Source organism: Plectropomus leopardus, chromosome 2, assembly GCF_008729295.1.
Source record: "Plectropomus leopardus isolate mb chromosome 2, YSFRI_Pleo_2.0, whole genome shotgun sequence".
NCBI classification, from domain to species: Eukaryota; Metazoa; Chordata; class Actinopteri; order Perciformes; family Serranidae; genus Plectropomus; species Plectropomus leopardus.
In genome coordinates, this window is record NC_056464.1 from 26,559,169 (window position 1) to 26,577,147 (window position 17,979).

Below are 17,979 nucleotides of genomic sequence, written 5' to 3' on the forward strand. Positions count from 1 at the left end.
ATCCCAATAACCATTAAACATGGATAACTGAGTGTTTAATCCAATTGTTTTGAATACAAGATGAATAAGTTTAAGTGACTGCCTGAATAGCAGCACCTTGTCTGTTAAGTAATGTCTCTTTTCCACGTGTAGAGTGATGGCTCATCATTTGTATCTCCTCATACTTGAGTCGTGAGGCAACATGTTCACCGCTGGCTGAGGCTGTGTAGCTTATGGCAGCAGTGCCATCTCCTGCTGAGCTCAGCACAGAGCATATTAACAGCCTGTCATGCTGCTGCTGCTGAGCGGATTACTACTCATATTTACTGTACATGACCGTCGTGACCTGGGACAGACTGACAGACAGACGGCGTTTATACAGAGATACAAAAGATACAAAATATTCTCACTATGCATTTACAACAATGGAGACCTCTAGCATAACCGCCTTTTTCTTAGTAATGATGCAGATAAAAGAAAGGCAGCCTTTCACTTCTAATAATTTCTTAACACAACTGTCACTTTACAGGAAATCGCGTCTCACGCGCGCGCACGTTTTTTTAATCTAACGCAACTAAATATTCTGCAAGAAAATCGCCAGCGTTTAAATTAGGAACCAGAAAATGGGTTAAAAAGAAGCAGTTTGGGCTCAGTGTTTAGACGCCTGCAGCACCCAGAAGTGAACAGCAGGCGACCCGGAAGGTTTGAAGTCCGACTGAGAGCAGGCAGAAAGAAGAGTCAATCCTTTATAAAATATTTCTCCCCTCGCTGGTTCAGGTACGTTGCTCCGCTCGATGCAAATTGTCTGCCTCTGTTTTTCATCTTTTCTCTCGCACGCGAGTTCTCCTTGCGTCGCTTCGTCACCGTTTCTGTTTGAGTCATGCAAAAGTTGTATTTTAAAAAAAGAGCATTTGCAGCGCAGAGGTGATAAAGACTGATTTCTTTTCATGTCTCGTGCAAAATAAAAGCTTTCACCAGGCGCCAGTATTTAACATCGACATTTGTGTTTATGGCTGAGCAGCTGCAGAGCATTCAGCGAAGGCATGATGATTGTTGTAGGAAGTGTCAGGCTTTTTTTTCTCTTCCTCGAGCCGGGCTATTCAAACCTGCAAATCAAAGTAAACAATCATTCGTACGCTTAATGCAAATACGCCACATCCCGACGCATCGCAACAGCGTTTAATTGCATCAGGAGAATTATCTCCTTATAATATTCGGATCTGCAGAATATGGCGTCCAGTGCTTATAAAAATAAGACAGGGCTGCCATTTTTGTTTTCCTTTTGTCTGAAATTTTTTAATAAACTGTCTGAGAATGTGGGAGAGGCGGCGGACAGAGCGAGGCGCTGCGGAGGATCGTTTCTCTCTGTGAGGAGATGCTCTACATTTAAACTGCTCGGGTTTTAACATTTAAACATCAGATTATGTTTATTTGCTTTGCTTTTGAACGGAGGAATAATTCAGCACAGCAGGTACCCCCAAAAAAGGCCAAAAAGTTAACCCTAACTTTAGTTTCAGAGGTGGACTTGTATTTCTCTCTAGAGGTGATCTAACAGCCATGATCCTTTTTCTGTTTCATTACAATGATGCGGGTTTTTAAAGCTGAAAAATTGGGATTCAAAAATAGTTGCACGTCATTGTAGTACTTGACTACTGACCATCTGGACTATTATAGCACCTACGTGTAAGAGAGCATAGATATAGATTCCTCCACAAATTTAAGAACAGTCATAACAGAATTAACAGCATGTAGCCTGAGTGAGTCTTAGGCCTATATTAGGCTATATTTGTATCACTTACTAATGACCTTTATAAAGATTTACAAGTTGCAACTAATGGTTTTATTGATTAATACATTATTTGAGAGATATGTTATAATCCATGATGGGTTGCCTCTGAAAACAACATGTTGGTAATCCATTAATGAATGCTAATGGCTTTTTCACTTTATAAAAGGCTGCCAAATACCCACATATAATTGTTAATAGGTCATTAAGAGAGGGCTTTTTAAGCTGCCAGATCTGCAGTTGTATGCTTAAGTAGATGGATTTTAGTCCAGGAGATTTTTTTATGACCCAACAACCCAAAAAGTGTCTCTAGAAAACATTACTTTTAATTTATTAACCATTTTTTTACAGATTTCAACCCTTTTTAAAGTGTGACTTCTTAGAAAATGTTATTACTTTCATGTAATTAGGGCTTCAACCAACCATTATTTCCATTGTATATTTATCTGTCAGTTATTTTCTCAGATGCACAACTGGTTGTTAAGTCAATATAATGTCAGAGATTCAGAAAAAGATTCAGTTTACTGACATAGTGGAGTATGAAACCAGAAGTTTTTCACATTTAAGACACTGGAATCAGAGAATTTTTACTTCTTTTCCCTAAAAAACTTCCTCAAACCAATTAATCACTTATCAGATTAGTTGGCAATTCTATAATAGTTGATAACAAATTGTTTAATCGATTCGTCTTGCATGGTAATGATGAAAACTTTTGTAAAAAGGGATCAACACTTTACTAATTCAATAAATGTATGAAATGAACGAGAAACGATCTATAGAAAATCAATATGTAACTGTTCTGATAATGAATCAATAGTGTCATTCATATTTCAAGCAAAAATCCCAAACATACTTTTCTTCCAGCTGTATACATGTGAAAATTTGATGCTTTGCTTTGTCATGAAACTTAAAATAGTTGAGTTTTAGATTGCTGTTTAGACAAAATAATAAATTTAAACACAATCATCTCAGATTCTCAGTACTTGTAATGACCATTTTCACTATTTTCTGACATTCTGTTGGCAGAATGAATAACCTATTAATCCAGTATCAATTTTCATATTAACTTACAATAAATTTAACTGTTATTTGCAGCTCTAAGGAGCAGTGTTAATATATTACATTATTTTATTTATTTATTTATTTATTTATTACAAGATATTGAGCATAACTAGAAATTGAGCTCCCTGCATCAGAAACAGTAAATGTACAAGTCTTTCTTCTACATGCTGGAAATACTTCAAACACTATTACTTGCAGGCATAAAGTAAATATTAAAGCCGTATAGAAACTCAGCTGCACATGTGCAAAAAAAAAACCAACACTATTCTGGCACAACAAAAGTCAGTCAACAAGCAGTGCAGTCTAGACTGGACTCTACAGTTTGATTGAATGGTCTGTGTGAGTGGCATACACAAACATATAGTGAATGTACAGCAATACACAGGAGCTGTTAGCTATATGCAGCACCTAGCTGCCATCAAATACTCTCTCTGTAAAGCGTGTCATTTCAAAAAGTGACATAAAGATGTCCTGCCGCTGTCGAACTCCTGAGCCCACTCCCTCGAGGCAGAAAGCCTCCAGGAAGTGAAACTGATCCCCACTGGCATCATTAGAGAAATATTTTGTGGGGTTTACTGTACGCTTGTACCCCTGAACGTATCGTTTTTGTTTCTCTTGGCTCACGGATATGGACTGTGTTATGCCTCTGCTAAGCCAAACAGACTTAGGAATGGTGAAGTGTGCCAAAACACGCAATGCAAAATGTTTTAAAAAAAGAAACTTCATATGAGGTTGAGAAGAGAAGCTATGGAAAGAAAAGCCTTCAGATCAAAACTTTAGCAGCAAGTAGCTCACTCTGAAGAGGCTGTCTGTCTGTCTGGCCACATGTCAAAATATTCTCCAAATATTGTAATTTAAAAGAGAAAATGTCATGCTCCTATTTCTCCATTTAAAAAAAACAAAAAAAAACAACTATATTCCACTGAAAAAGTAGTATGGTTTCTGTGCAGCATCCTCATTTTAGTTATTCCATATTAATTGTTTTCAGTTGGATTACTGACCTCTCAGCTTTTGGCTACGTCACTCGGGTCTCGCTGTACTCTGTGCAACGTTTCTCCTGCTTCCTATCCGACTCTTAACCTGCTGGGGCCCCACGTGTCGAAGAGGAGACTGACAGTGTCAGATTAAGATCTGAGCCCCAACACTTTTTACGTTTTCTGTTCTCTCTGATAACCGATTTTTGGAGAGTTCCCTAACTAGCTGTGGTAATCATCTGAGATCTTTCACGCATTCTTGCAGTCTTGTGGTTTGAAATCCTCAGAAAAGGCTGCATCACTCACTGAAACGTCCTCCTTTGACAACAGAAGCATCCTCTCCACTATCTGTGATGAAGCACCATGTAAAGACACAGTCTCCTCTTGCTGTTTTGGAAAGTAGGAGAACTAATACAGAAAGTCTTTGAAAGTGTGCTATCACAAGACTGGGAGAGGTTATCTCAAATTATCACGTCAAACAGTCAGCTGCTGTTTGGGTGGAGTTTTTAACCACTGTTTCAAACATTAACAATAGAGCTTCACATCATTTTACAGAAGGTTGTTTTTATGAATTTCTGCCACAACTTGGGATAAACAAAATAAAACAAAATAACTTAAAGTTTATTCTAATTTTGTCTTTTTTAATGTAAATTAAAATGATGAACATAGAAAGTTAAAGCAAGCAAAAAAGAAAATCACTCACCTATTAAAGCAATGATGATGAGTCACACGTAAACGTTGGTTTGGTCCTAAGCAGCTGAAAGTATTGTCTTATCAGTCTGACAACAAATACAGTATGCACTTGATACATGTTTCACTGATGGACACAGAAGCTGCCCTCGCTGTGTTTATGACCCCTGTGTATTTATTTCAGGATGGCTGAACCTCGCTTTAACAACCCTTATTTTTGGCCTCCACCTCCCACTATGCCCGGCCAGGTGAGTGACGCTGGTATTCATGCACATGGGCAGTAAAGTCATTGCACTGTACATTTTCTGAGTAAAATTGTTGCTGTTTTAAATGATTTTAAGGAATGCATTATAATTGGATAGTGTTTTGGCAAATATGCTTATTATTATTTTTCCTGAGAGTTATATGGAGATTGATAATACTCTGCTGTTTGTATAGGGAGAGTGCTTGCGCTTCTATGGATAGTGAAGGTATGGCTCGCCTTAGTCTGTGTTACACTGCTTTCTCTGATTTCTTGCCTTTACATTCCTTAACCTAACCCTCATCAGTCCCACTCATTTTATCAATCCAACCAAAGAAGCAACAAGTACTAGCAGATCATAGGGAGTAAAGCGAGTTATTCCTTCGCTATCCTGGGATTCGCAAATTTTGCATACGATAAGTAAGCTACAGCCAGCAGCCAAAGGTCTGGTTCACTTATATTGTACAAAATTGAAATTTCGGATGACAATTAGCCCTTTTACTTTGTATATTTAATATTATTATTTGAAAAAATATTAAAATCATTTTAAAAGATATGGTACTAGTCCCCCTAAAAATACCCATAATTCATTAGATACCTTTTTTTCCTTCATGTTTTGATAACCATCATTTGAATGGAAGCATTCATTTGTGTGAAATTCAACCAGATACCTAAGGAGTGCAGTATAACCATACTTTCTGATGTTTTGGTGGCATCTCGGCATGCTGAACTCCTGTCTCAGTAAAATACTCTGCACTCGAATTCACCACAGTCGTACTGCACCAGTCACACATCACATAAATCGATTAGCACTTGGAATAATTGGCTGCGAGCAAAACCATACAGTCACTTTTTTTCTAGATCTGGATTAAAATAAGATTAAATGCAGATATCGTTTGACTGGAGAAATTTCTATACTATTTGGTACTGGGTTATTTAAGTAGATACCTTAGAGATATCGAGTCACCATACCCTGCCATAATTTTATGCTTCTGTTTTTGCATGGATTGAACAAAGGAGAACTTAGTTAGTGAGCTTCAGAGGTGCTGGTAGCTGGGTGGATTTTTACCTCTGGACAGTCAGGCGAGCCGTTTCCCCATTTTCAGTCTTTTTGCTAAGTGAAGCTAACCGGCTGCTGGCTTTAGCGTACAGGCATAAAATCTTTTTGTTGAAATGTCAGTAAAGCATGAATAAATGTATTTAGTCCAAAAGTTAACTAGTCCTTTAAAACAGTGGTTCTCAACATGGGGTTCAGGACCCTTGAGGGGGTCCTGAGTTAATCTGGGGGTCACCAGATGATTTAAAGAACACAATAAATTGATTCCCTACATTCATTCTCTATTCCAGCATTTAATCCCTGAAATTAGAGGAATCAGAAAAAGGAACGGTCCACAACCTTTCATGAGAGTCACAAGTACAAATTCCTAATTTTAAAAGTTCACAAGACAAAGAGGTTTGGGAACCACTGGTTTACTACAATGATAAACTGTTGAGATGTTTCCATTCTGTAAATTTTGGGTACAACGTCACATGTCAGCCTCTAGAGGGAACCATCGCCTCATAAAGTGACCCTGACTGAACTGATTGTCGTTCTCTTGTCACAAATGTTGTTTCCTGGCTGTCAGCTGGATAACCTAGTCTTGATCAATAAAATCAAGGAGCAGCTGATGGCAGAGAAGATCAGACCGCCACATCTGCCCGCTGCCTCAGCCCCTTCCCAACAGCCCTTACTGGCTCCGCCCATCCAGGCGGATGGCAGCCAGCATGGGATGTCCAAAGCTCACCAGATGCAGGTTCTCCACAGCCACAGCCCATCTCAGCCTGATATCGCCCTGCACGCCCGCCCCGCCTCCAGCTCAGTCACAGGTACCCCTCACCTGACTCCCTTTTGGGATTGTTATTACTGCTGTTTTATAGTGCATTTTACTGCTGTAAATCTTGATGGTTGTGATAATTTTATCTATTTTATACTATTGGGTAGTTTAATCTACAGCAATGCATCATATTCTATAAGATCACCATATGCCTGCTGTGTCACTGTCCTTTGAGAGCCGCGTATCTCTAAAAAGTTTTCATGGTGTCAGAAAAACCACCCTGTTTTCAGCTTTGTGAAGATGCATTCTCCAGCTGATCTTAGAGGGTTTTTTAAGAGTTCATTTAGCTTAAGAAATATTTTTTTCAGTCCATGAAGAGAAAACTTTGTCCCTCAGTTTCTCAGAAAAATTCAATTAGAATCACCAAATTTGAAAGTATGGTATCAAAACTTGTAATCTGAAAAGTAATTAAAACTGTCAGACAAATGTAATCGAGTAAAAAGTGCAAAATTTACCTCCAAGATGTAGTAGAGTAGAAGTCTAATGTAGCATAAAACTGAAATACTTAAGTAATGTACAAGTACCTTGAATTTGTACTTAAGTTGCCTGCAGCAATTGAGTACATGTACTTAGTTACATTCCACCGCTGCTTTTTACTGATATGTAGAGATTTGCGAATGATTCTGAAGCTCTGAGGCTTGTTTCACTCCTGTGAAGCGAACTGTTTCAGTACATTGTTTCAGAGCCGGCATTAAATGAGGAATACCACGTGACAGATGACGTCCGAAGTTTTAAAGTTTACTGGTGCTTTGAGAAGCGCTTCATTTAGTTTGAGAGTTTTGAATGTTCTGCAGCAAAACTATGTTTCCATGCTAAGGAGAATAACAAATCTGACTATGTACACAAGTATGATAACATTTCCATCATTTACCAAGTCATAAAGGCTTTATATATAATAAGATCATTTAAAGAATATCGTTTTCCAATAACGTCACATTGCGATTCATAGTAATATTACATAAAAATCTACTACACAGTTAAAACATGTGAGCCGGCAGTAAACTACACCAGTAGGGTACATTAAGGTTTTATCAGTGAAATGTTATAGATGTTTTTGGATAAATCCATTGATTAACGATTATACTGTAACACAATTTTTAGCACAACACCATCTACATTTAATGCAGTACTTCTGATCAAAAGTACAACAGATTTAAAAACACGCAGGCTTGTTGAATTTCTTTCCACACCTAAGAAAATATAACTTTTAATACCAAAGAGGCGCGTCAGCCTGTCTTGAACGGCTGCTAGACATTTTTCAAACCAACAGATGTCACTGTGTTTGAAGAAATAAAGCCCCAAAGCTTCATAGGGGTTTATTTGCCCAAATTTACTGATATGCAAGAAATATGTGGATCCAGCCTCATCACACTTGGTTAATCTGTCTCTCAGTGCCCTCTTTAACAATTCAAAAAACGTATGTAAAATTATTTTAATCACATCACTCTTAACAGTTTAGTACTTATAAATATAATTTTGTACCCACGATATGTTTCAGAGGTTTGCTACAGAAAGTTATACAGTAAAGACAAAACTATCACATTATAATAAAATGCAAATTTTCTCGCAACAGGTCGCATTCTTGGCGATGTAAACTTGAATCTGGACGATAAGGCAGCTATAAAAGCCAGAGGATTATGGGAAGACTGGCATCTGCGTCAACTTATAGACCATCCCTCCAGGACAAACCACGTCTCAGGTAACCACAGTTTGTACTCGCTATCGTTTTAGACACAGAGAATGTTGTCGTGCTCAGGTATGACGGTCATGCATTCATTCATCATTAGTTTCAGAAATGTTGGAAAATAGGATTTCTCTAAAGAACAAGGACTATGAGTAATGTAAACACTTGCATTTTAAAGGGCAAGTTCTGTATTTTTTAACATGCACCCTGTTTTCCCATGTTTTGTGGCTAATGGGAACAACAATTTGTGAAGATGGTCCAGCGAGAGCGCCGCAGCTGGCAGCAGCAAAACGGGCTGCAATGTAAAGACTGAGGGCATGTTTACAGCATCAGTTTCAATCAAAGTGCCCTCAGAGTGCTTGTTTTTGCTACTGACAGACCCAAATTATTATTTCTAGTGTCTGATTATGGAAAGGATCCCTACAGAGACAGACCATTTTGTTTATGAGTAAGCTAGCCAAACCCACTAGACTCCATTTAAATAAACATTTTATCATCATTTAACACACTTCAGTCAAAGTTGACAGAAACAAAAGTAAAACTCACAAAACAAGCCATTTGGGTTCATTTTTCCACTGTTCCAAGAATCACCAATTCTGGTTTATTTGAAATTAACCCATAATTCACCTCTTTAGATGTGAAAATATGGTGGCTCTGTACACAGTAAAATTACTCTTTATTTGAATGGAGTCTGGTGAGTTTGGCCACAGTGATCTCAGGGCTGTTTCTGTCTAAACAAAAAGGATCTTAACCTTAAATAGATTATTACTGTAGGGATCCTTTCCATAATGAGTCAGACAGAATAATAATATGAGCCTGTCAGTGGCAAAAGCAAGCATTTCTAGTGGACTGACATTGAAGGTGAAAATATGCCCTCAGTGGTGACATTGCAGCCTTTTTTCGCTCTTGCTGGTTTCAGCGGTCTCCTCAAAACTGGACTGACTTCAAAAATTGTCTCCACTTGTCACTTAGACAAAAAAATATGGTAAAATAGGTTGCATGTTAAAAAATACCCTTTAAGTGTGCAAACATGGCTGCAAAGAGGAGTCATAACAGTCAGCCAGTGTTTTCCAACAATCTTAGCATGTATTCATTATCTATATACGTCGATTAGCTTTTTGTCCATGTTGTTACAGTTAGTCTTTGTTTGCACAACTGTTTCTCCAATTTGATGGTAACTTATTTAATTTTCGTCCTCACCCATCAGGTGTGGCGCTGGCATCCAGAACAGGTAACCTCAACACCTCAGAGATCATCACCCCCACCACGCCCACCTCCAGCAGCCACAGCCGGCTGGGCGGAGCCCCCACACCTCACCTCATCTCAGGGTTAGCCGGCAGCCACGGGATGGAGCCCGGGAAAAACAACGGAGGACTTGTGGGACTCCTAGGCCCCCCTCCAAAGGAGGAACGGGGGCGTAAGAGGATCAAAGCAGAGAATGGATCGTCTCTTTTGGTGGTGCCCTACCCAATCCTAGCCTCAGGCAACGACCAGTCCTGCGTCACCATCACTACCAAAGAAGGAAAAACCTACAGGTGAGAAATTTTTGTTTTATAGATAGATGCATTAATGACTGAGGTACGGTGCCCCTGACGGCTCACAGCAGTTCTTTGATCATCAACTCCAGTAAGCACATCAGGTTTCAAATCTCCCTCTGTACTTCTAAATCTAAAATAGGGAATAAAATAAAATAGAATTTAACTTTATGTCCACCTGATTTGAAAATTGTCTCGGCTCACCAAAACATAAAATCAGCCTAAAAATAATAATAAAGTAGGGGAACAGAATTCAGTCCACAGCAGTGGAAAATGTAAAGGGCATACCAAAACTAGAAGGGCACTCAAAGAGCACAGAGCTCTGCCAAGGCCAAATGCACCATCATGCAGTGTTAATGTAAGTGAAAAAACATTTGTGTTCTTCCCCGTGATTGAATCCACTCCACGATTGATCTTCTTTGGCCCATGCTTCACCCTCCCACTAAGTTTTAGGAAAAGTGGTAGTAGTTTTTCTGTAATCCCGCCTGCAAGCAGACAAACAAACCAACACACAAACCAAACTGAAAACATAACCTCATTGACAGAGGTAAGAAAGCACAGAATATTAAACACAAAAAAATAAAATACTGTGGGAATAATATATTTATTTTCCTAAGGCGCCCTATTGTGCCCCCTAGAAGTCTCAAACTGGGGAAATAAAGGCTGAGAGCAGTCAGTGTGTCCGTGGCTTTATCTCTTGTGCTTGCTGTGCACATGTCACTCAACTTCAAATGTGGTTTACCAGATATTTATACAAACACAGGCTCTCTTGGGGGAAGAAGTACTATGATCCTTTAATCTTTTACAAGTAGTGAAGTGCAAGAAAACTGTGAAAAAGTACCAGGGTGTCTCTACAGGTAGAAACAAGTTAGATTAAAAAAATTAAGGCAGTTTTAATATCAATTTAAATGAAATTTATGACCAAACCACCAAAAGTGAAAATATACTCTTTCCAAGTAAACTCAAAGATGACAGTTCAAAATGAACACTAAGGTAAAATGACCCTGATAATACTCTTTGTGCTTACTGCACAGAAAAAAACTGACAAGTGGAAGCTTGCTAAGGCGAACCAAGTGTGCTAGAACCGCTACTGACCTCAACAAATACAGTACTTACTCAATGTACTTTGTTACTTTTTACTACTGACAGCCACAGACAGTTTACCTGATTTTTAACATCTTTAAACATAATTATGAAATTATAGAGGTGAACACAGACATGCAAAGAGGAAGCTTAGTGTCAGAATCATAAGTTGTTAATGGACCACATGTGGTTTTGCTCAATGACGAGGACAAATCTGTAATTCAGCATCATGACACAGGCTCTATATGTGTTTTTCTGTGCATCCACTTGTCTCTCTCTTTATGTGTGTCCTCTATCTGTGTCGCTGTCTTCTTGATACAGGTGTAAAATTTGTCCGCTGACCTTCTTCTCCAAGTCAGACATGCAGATCCACTCCAAAACACACACAGAGGCAAAGGCTCACAAGTGTCCTCACTGCACCAAGTCCTTTGCAAACGCATCCTACCTGGCCCAGCACCTGCGCATACACCTGGGTGTCAAACCTTATCGGTGCTCCTACTGTGAGAAATGTTTTCGCCAGCTCTCCCATCTGCAGCAGCACACCAGGTCTGATTTCATCACAGTGTTTGTGACAGTCGTTTTTTTTATTGGAGCAGCCCACTATAATGAGCTGTTTCCAAATAAGCCAAAATCTGTGATTAATGCAACACATTTGGGGTTCTTTAGAGCTAAGTTTTTAATATTTTTCTGTTTTTCATTCAAAAAGCTTTCCTGCAGGGCCCAGCAGGTGTAAAGGGTAAAAAAATATGTTAACTGTAGTGCACAAGTAGATAGTAGGTAGTTTGTCATATTCAAAGGTCATTACACCCTAATTACCAAAGGTTTTTAATTTTTGTTTTTTTAACATTTTAAAATCCATTTAATGTAATATTCAACAGACTTCACTATAAATAGTTTTCCTAGAAACTCTGGTACTGAAGAAATAGTCCTTATGAAAACTGCTGACTGTGATCTGTGAATTATCCATAAATAATGCTGATACTGAAGAAGACAATCTCACATTTACCCCTCTGATCCGATTCTTAGTAAAATGTTGCATTTTAAAGATTGTGTTTCTTTAAAAGACAATAGTGAAATCACTGACCACATTTTCTTTGTCTCTATAGGTTCACATGTATTGTTGTTTCCAGTGCTCCATTTATCAGTGTTAAATGGAGCAATCGAACCAACAATGTTGTCTTTAGCGCCTGTGCAATAAACATTAAGACTGTCTTTAAATTGAACAACTTAATTGATTAAAACTGGTAAAAACACTGAATAAAGCAGTTTCACATTACAAATCAGTATTTCTCTGATGCTGTTCAGCACCTCGCAGACAAGCTGCTACCCCAGCACCTGCTAATGTGTGCTCACCCTTCTCCTCTGATAATGTAAGTAACAGACATTCAGGACGTTTTTACCGGGAGCTGAATTATCCGCAAAAAACAATTTAGAGCCAGTGTTTGGTTTGTCCATTCTGGGCTACTGTAGGAACATGGCAGACTTTATAGACAAAGACCCGCTACCTCTATCGATATAAACATCTCATTTTAAATGAACAAAAACACAACAATTGTAATTTCCAGGTGATTATGCACTAATGAAAATGTACTTATTATGTCATATTTCATTTCTACCAGACTCAACTATCATCTATCTTTTTCTCAGAATTACTTACTGCGTCTTTGAGAAAGGCTTGAAAAGTTTTATTACTTTTGTGGCGTTATTTGGTTGTTTTTTTTTTAAAGGTAGATAATGCTGCTAACACCACAAACAAAATGGCACAAATCTCAGGAATGACTATATTACTCATTGCTACTAGCAGTGGTAAAATGAAACTTTCTACATATTTTTTTGTAATTTTGGTGAACTGACCCATTAAAATAGCTTGTTGTAGCAGCAGGAACTGTTGGTAGAGCTTATTGTGTCCAGTACGGTGAGGGAAGGGGCACGCAGAGTGTAGAGAAGCTGTAAAGGTGCCCTCTTTACCACAGTGACTCCCTTGTCCTCATTGTTTACTCAGTGCTGGCCAGCCTTTGTTGATGTGCATACACACCTCTGAATAAACAAAGACAAACTTCCCCTTAAATTGTGTTACACATGATACATTGTGAACAAACAACATGCAGGAAATGTGAATTTGAGGAAGAGATTAATGTAGTTTTGGTTCTGAGACTTTTACGCAGGAAAGTGTTTTTTTCTCTTGAGAAGGTATTGTTATTGCATTTGTTCGTTTCTTGCCTGTCTGACCTGTTTAAAAACATTTTTCGCTGGCTAATCCATCATTTTCACGTCTTAGAATCCACACCGGTGACCGGCCATACAAATGCGCCCATCCAGGATGTGACAAAGCTTTTACTCAGCTATCTAATCTGCAGGTAAATATTGCCTGCCCTCCCTCCACTACTTGTTTTACTGCCTTGATCCTCCACTGCTTAATCTGTGAGGTCATACCCTTCACAATGCTGTATGAAGGTGACTCAGTTTTTGTATTTTTTTTTCTATGCGTTTGTTTTCCCCTCCTGAAGTCTCACCAGAGGCAGCACAACAAAGACAAGCCCTTCAAATGTTCCAACTGTTACCGTGCCTATTCAGACTCTGCCTCACTGCAGATCCACCTGTCTGCACACGCCATCAAAAACGCCAAGGCCTACTGCTGCAGCATGTGCGGCCGGGCGTACACGTCGGTGAGTTAGAAACCCTGGGTTGAACTTTAACATCTGTTGCAGTCTCATAATACTAAGTCCGTATTATATGCAGGTTATCATTTTACTTTTTATTTTTTAGTATTTTACTTTATTTCTGTTTTTCGATACTCTTTTTAAAAAGTATTTATTATTTTTCTCTTTTTGGCTGTGTACGGCATCATGCAAGGCCAGCCCTATAAATGCAAAACTCTGAGTGAGTGACAAGGTGATGAAGTTGCAGCATTGGTCACTGTGACTGATGGCGTGATGTCGCTCTCTCCCAATTGACCGTTGTTCTTTCAAAAAGCATGGTGGAAATAGCAAGCTAGACAGCCAACGAGCCATCTGTGGTCATTATGTCATTTTTGGATGAAGGAGAGAAAGAATCACTTCATCAGTTTAGTTGCAGAACAGCCATGTCTGTAAGACACAAGCTTTACATTCATTGACAGACGTTATCAAATAATACACGTTGCCGTGTCAGAACAGCTTGCGCCGCCATTATGAGTACAACAAGAAAAACTGACACTGATTGAACCTGAAGTTAATATTTTCTGTCACAGTGTCAAACCAGGTGCTGCCACAATGATAAAATTCTACGTTTGTTTATCAGCGGCGATAGGACGATTCTCAAGTTATTGGTTTCAGTGGAGCTGGGCTCTGATAGTGGCTGAAGGCAGCGTAGCCATCACTAAAATATGTCCTCAGTTTCCTCATAGATAGTAAAGAAGTCCCTGAAGGAGGGGTGAAAACCACTGTACATGATCCAGCCAAATACTAAGTTTTGACCTAGTCTTGTTTCACACAGTTTCATTTTTTTTTCATCTGTTGCAATCTTGTAATAGTAACCCCCTATTATATAGGTTACTTAATTGTTTTACTTTTTATTTTATTTTATTTATAATGTTTGGACTGAAAAAAGGAATTATGTAATTTTTTTATTTTTTTTGCAGCCTTGTAATATTGACCCCATATTATGTGTAGTTTACTTTATTATATTTTTATTTATTTTATTTTTTATTTTTTGGTACTTATTTTTGAAGTTATTTATTATTTTTTTTTTAGATTTTTTTCAGTTAATTGTTAACATTTGTTGCACTTTTGTAATAGTGACCCCATGTTATATGTAGTTTACTTTATCATTATACTTTTTATTTATTTATAAGGTTTTTTTTGGTACTCATTTTTTAAATTGTATTTAATTTTATAATCCTTTTTTATCTTTCAGTTTTAGTAATTTATCACATCTGTGGTAGTGACTACAATATAATGCTATAATAATGACTCCATATTATATACACTGTATTTAGTATATTTAAATGTAATGTATTTTGTGCCTCAACCACAATTTTTGTACCTGTAATTGTTGTGCATTTGATTCTTTAAAAAATAACACCTGTGTTAACTGTAGTGAGTATTTCTAAATGTGTTTTTTTTTTTGTTCGTTTGTTTGTTTTTTCGTTTGGGGTATTTTTACAGGAGACGTACCTCATGAAACACATGTCTAAACACACAATGGTGGAACATGTGGTGTCTCATCACTCCCCCCAGCACAGGACAGAGTCTCCCACCATCCCTATACGGATCTCCCTCATCTGAGCTCCTTCCTCGCCTCCTCCCCTCCCGTCAGAGACGTTTCCTGTGATATCCGTGTTCCTCTAATGGAATTTGAACCCACAGATGGGTTCCAAAAATGTGCCAGATTGTACACGTGTCTTGTGAAGAGGTGCTCTTTAAACGAGTATATCCTCCTTTCCTTTCTTGCTGACCAGATAGTATTATCGGGGACATCCAAAGATGACTTCTCAGCACTTTCAGGCCTGGAAATGACAGGCCTTAAAAATGTCTTTTTCTATGTGACTTCACAGTAAAAAAAAAAAATTAAAAAAGACAAAAAAAACAAAAACAAAAACAAAACATAAATATTGCTCCAGGCAGCTACAGTACATGGAAAAACTTTTTAACCTTTTTGTGTAATAACAAGATGACATTGTCTTATTTTATATGGTCCATTACTTTCTTTACTTAAGTCTTTGCAAAAAAGAATATATTTGCATCAGAAATAGTCTTCCGTTAGCTGAGCGAACATAAAGGTGAATGCTTATATAATGTGTATTCATGTATATCGTGCCACTTTTTATGTCAGTGTTTGCAACGTTTCACCAATCATGTGGCCATAAAGCACGTATAATTCACTTTTTTTTCACAGTTATATTCGCCTTGTTCTCAACATTGCCTTGCAGGATGTGTGACTCATAATTAGACAGATGGATATATTTTCTTTTATACGTATACATAATGTTATAAAATTGCAAGGCAGTCCAAGAGTTTGAAGTTATACTATAGTGGATTGTCAGTTACTGTTTGTAAACATGCTCGCCAGCAAAAGTAAAAGTCAACCCCAGACTCACAAGGGCAACACAGAAGTGCCAAAAACTGCAGTTCCTCAAATGTCCACATGAGGCTGGCTCTAAAAGCGAATCAATCCCAGTAGACCGCCATGTTAAAATGCCAAACAGCAGAAATAAACATGTTTACAGCCAGGCACAAAAATGGTTTTGGTCTCTGTAGCTGATTTCTCTCTTTATGACTGTACGGGAAGTTACGGAAAATAGCTTTTTTGTTTACTATAAATTAAGGCTTAAAGTAAAGCATAGTTAGGGGCGGGCCTCTCTGAGTGACAGGCTGTCTGTTGACGGTGTCCTCAAGTTCCCAGTCAGATCCACCCCTCGCTCCTCCACAGCACCAGCCTCTCGTCCAGATGTGGTCACTTCTGGCTCCAAAAAAAATCAAGATGGCGACAGGCAAAATGCTAAACTCAAGGCTTTAAAACAGGAGTCCAAAAACCAATAGGTGACATCACTATAGTTTTATCATGTTCAATGGTTTTGCCTCACGATATAAGGTTTTTTTTTCAGGGCTGGGTGGATGTCTGCTGCTCATAGTCTGGCACCTGGCCACTAACTTTTTATTATTTTTTGTTTGTTTGTTTGTTGGCTTTTTTAGGATGTCCATAAATGTCCTGAACACAGAAAATAGAAAGACAGTTATAAAATACAGGAAGAAGGCAGAGTCTCTGCAGAAAAATACACTGCCACACTAATATTTAAAAAAAAAAATCCTGCATAGTATATCTTTTAAGATAATTAAGTTTGAAAAGTGCTTTAAAATAAAAGAGCTGTAAAAAAAAAAAGTGTTTCAGAAAAAGTCACAAAAACTGAATTTAAACTTTAATTGAATGTCAGAGCTTCTGCTTTCAAGTACTGTAAGTACAGGAAGTGAATCAAAATGTGTTTTTATCCCCTTAAAAAAACTTATATGCATTTATTTTACCAAATGTAATATTTATGATTGTTGTGATACTATCATGCACCCAGTGCTTTCTGTTCAATTTGGGCGTGCAAATAAATAAATGTCATGGCCAGGCTGAAATGTTACACCATCACTCTGCTGCTGCCTCACAGACGGATGTGTGACTTATGACGAGGTTCCTCTTTTTTGTTTCAGTTGTTTTGTGTAACCACAGCGTCGCACTTCTTTGAATACTCATTTTGGCATTGTTTTATGAATGAAAATGTTTCCATTATATGCATTTAAGCCTTAACTTTGTTACAACTCGTGTTGTTTTATCACTTTACATTTGCCTTTTATGTCAAAGCATGATATATACTGTAAATAAACTATATTAACTGTCAGCCTGTTTTATAATAAATAACTATAATTACAAGTAATGTTGAAATGCTTTTTATATAGTTTTTCTCGCTGCACGTACAGTCAAAGCTTGAATCAAATGCCTCAGCAGATGCTTTTCTATGGTGCCACAGGTGTTAAATCACTACAAAGCTGTCGATTTAACACTATTCTCATTGTTTCTTGCTTTACTATCAACAACTGAGACTGACGAGGGTGTTTCAGTTGGCATCTGTGCAAAACTAGAGGTTTTAGTTCCAGTAACAGAGCAACTGCATCAATTGTGACAACCAGATCAACAAATTCCAGTTAGCCATATACAGCATGTGAGCTAAAACATATTCTGGTGCACAATAGGAGTTCTGATCTTGTACTCATGATTGGTTGTCTAGAGTCACAAGATAACCCATCCTTGGGGCCCGCCGCTGCGGCAGATATTGAAATGAAATCCTCAGTTAGTTGAAGTGGTGAAACTGCTAAAAACTCAACATATACAAGCCATTTTTTGAGCAAAACCTGAGGCAAGTCTTCATAAGATAAGAGGCTCGCCCTCAGCTTTCAGGTAATTGCAAACATGCATGCTGAAACAGGCCCCAGGTAGGCCTTTGTCAACATGGTCCCAGTGTTGTTCACTCATGGCCGCCTCCCTGACAGTGAGGCTCCCAAAGTATCTACATGCAGGTCAGAGGTCAAAAACAATGACACAGAGGATAAT

The 17,979-nt window shown here is 38.1% G+C and overlaps 1 protein-coding gene across 1 annotated transcript; it reads left to right on the forward strand.

Moving 5' to 3' along the window:
* The first annotated feature begins 638 nt into the window (after nucleotides 1–638).
* On the forward strand, nucleotides 639–16,698 carry znf362a (zinc finger protein 362a). The gene is made up of 9 exons (XM_042496290.1): nucleotides 639–756; nucleotides 4,676–4,739; nucleotides 6,358–6,598; nucleotides 8,180–8,305; nucleotides 9,498–9,825; nucleotides 11,230–11,454; nucleotides 13,187–13,265; nucleotides 13,416–13,574; nucleotides 15,054–16,698. Exons 2-9 carry the CDS (start codon nucleotides 4,677–4,679, stop codon nucleotides 15,171–15,173), a joined length of 1,341 nt encoding a protein of 446 aa, XP_042352224.1. The 5' UTR covers nucleotides 639–756; nucleotide 4,676; the 3' UTR covers nucleotides 15,174–16,698.
* The last annotated feature ends 1,281 nt before the right edge of the window (nucleotides 16,699–17,979 follow it).

Excerpts from the sequence above, each read along its gene's own strand:
- znf362a (XM_042496290.1), top strand. The coding sequence starts at position 4,677 with ATGGCTGAACCTCGCTTTAACAACCCTTATTTTTGGCCTCCACCTCCC. Across the intron at positions 11,455-13,186 it reads CATCTGCAGCAGCACACCAG|AATCCACACCGGTGACCGGC; the intron begins GTCTGATTTCAT and ends TTCACGTCTTAG. Across the intron at positions 13,575-15,053 it reads GCGGCCGGGCGTACACGTCG|GAGACGTACCTCATGAAACA; the intron begins GTGAGTTAGAAA and ends GTATTTTTACAG.